General features: G+C 27.4%; 1 protein-coding gene across 1 annotated transcript in view; it reads left to right on the top strand.

The window, feature by feature from the left end:
* The window catches only part of LOC107457897 (DELLA protein 1), a gene marked incomplete in the record, with an annotated part of 1937 nt that extends 1555 nt beyond the window's left edge, over positions 1 to 382 (top strand). Inside the window, 1 exon segment of the mRNA XM_016076084.3 lies at positions 1 to 382. Coding sequence (XP_015931570.3) covers positions 1 to 101 — 101 coding nt within the window.
* Positions 383 to 1827: the final 1445 nt, after the last annotated feature.

The raw sequence follows: 1827 nt of genomic DNA, 5'->3' as shown, positions 1-1827 counted from the left end.
GGGTGGAGGAGAACGACGGGTGTCTCTTGCTCGGTTGGCAAATGAGGCCACTCGTTGCTACATCCGCGTGGAGAGTCGCCAGCGGCGCCCGCCGCCATTGAGTGAGCGAGCTAACGAGTTGACTGACTCGGTGGTTTCTCGGAATCGGTGACTTAAAAGTGTAACATAATCTTACTGTAGGTGAACGTTAGAATGGGCTGAGTTATAACTAGAGTAACTTGAGTAATAAAGGAGGAAGAGCCTAAATAAATTAATCAAATAAAATAGCTTGTCTAATCAGATTTCTTATTTGCAGAATTTTCGCTTTGTTTGTATATGTTGCTTGTATTCTGTTTGTTTTCTTAAAATGAATAGTTTTATAATCTAATAGTAATCCATGTATGTTGAAGACTTGAAGTCCTTAAGTTGGATTTTCATAGACAATTTATACTTGTAGTTTCACTTAATGACTAACTTAAAAAGTAAAAGTATTTAGCTAGAAGTACTTTAAAAGTATTGGTTAACAATAGAGATCAGATGGCATCAGTGAAAGGAAATGTGGACTAAGATAACTCCCAAGTCCCTACATCTTACTCAATAACCTCTGAAACTGTTCTCAATAGACAATAGACGATGGGAAAAGTTGCTCTCCATCTCTAATTTATTTGGTGATATATAATTTTTCAGATCTTCATAAAAATTATTTTATTCTATAAAAGTTATATAAAAAATAATATAATTAAGATACTTAAATAAATTTAATATTTTTAATTATTTCTATAATAATACATTTCAAATTAAATCTAAACATCAGATTATGAAATGTTAAACAATTTTGCAATGCACTTTTACAAATAAAACAAGTATGGTGGATATTACACAATTTCTAGTTGAAGTACATTCTAAACACCAAACATTATCGTCTTTATCATAAAAAGTGATTGCTACTAAATAGCTCAATTTAAAGCACTTAATAACTTAGTAAAAATGAGGGGATTATCGTATTACATTATTATACATATAATTATCTTTGGACATAGATTTTCATGGGGTTGGAGAATTTTTTCATCCCCACACTCTACTATCTATTCTTTTCCTATCCCGCCCCATCTTCATCTTCAAATATATCCTACAAATACTACCTAAGTTTACAAATTTGTCATCTCTAATTAAGAAGATTAAAGTAGAAATTTTTTATTTTTATAAATATATTTAATACATAGAAAGCATAAAAGAATTTGTATTTCACTAGTACTTTATCTTTAAATTCTTTTAAAATACTCGTTAATAACAAGACTTTTTTTATTTGACCTAAAATATATATTTAGAATTATTTTGAAAATTGAGCTTCGGTTTATAAGATTGATACTTGATAGACTTCAATTTTATATATTTTCTATTAATTCGTAAATGCATATTAGCTAAACCACTGATAAATTAATCTAATTTTGAAAAACTAAATTGTAATGTTAGGTTTTCATGAATAAAATAATAGTGCATTTTCTTAGCCTGAAGTCAAAATGAAATTTAGGGCCTGCTGAAACTGATATTTCAAACATTACTATATATTAAACAATAAAACACTTCTTTCTTTTTGACACAGATATAATGAGTACTGCAAAATGATATAATGATATTCAACTGCAAAATGATATTCGACGATTTTCCTTTCGGATTGAAAATAATAAATTGGTTTTAAACAATTTAATATATATATATTAAATTGAAACCATTTTGTTTATATAAAAATTATTAAAAATTTAAATGTTCATCATCTAATTTTAATTTTTATAGATGAATTTATATTTATTTTTAATTAAGAGAGTGATATTACCCTCCCAAATTTAA

The sequence above is a fragment of the Arachis duranensis genome, chromosome 7, assembly GCF_000817695.3.
Source record: "Arachis duranensis cultivar V14167 chromosome 7, aradu.V14167.gnm2.J7QH, whole genome shotgun sequence".
Classification (NCBI taxonomy): domain Eukaryota; kingdom Viridiplantae; phylum Streptophyta; class Magnoliopsida; order Fabales; family Fabaceae; genus Arachis; species Arachis duranensis.
Note: the sequence above shows the minus strand (reverse complement) of the source record. Positions and strands in the feature narration are given on the sequence as shown.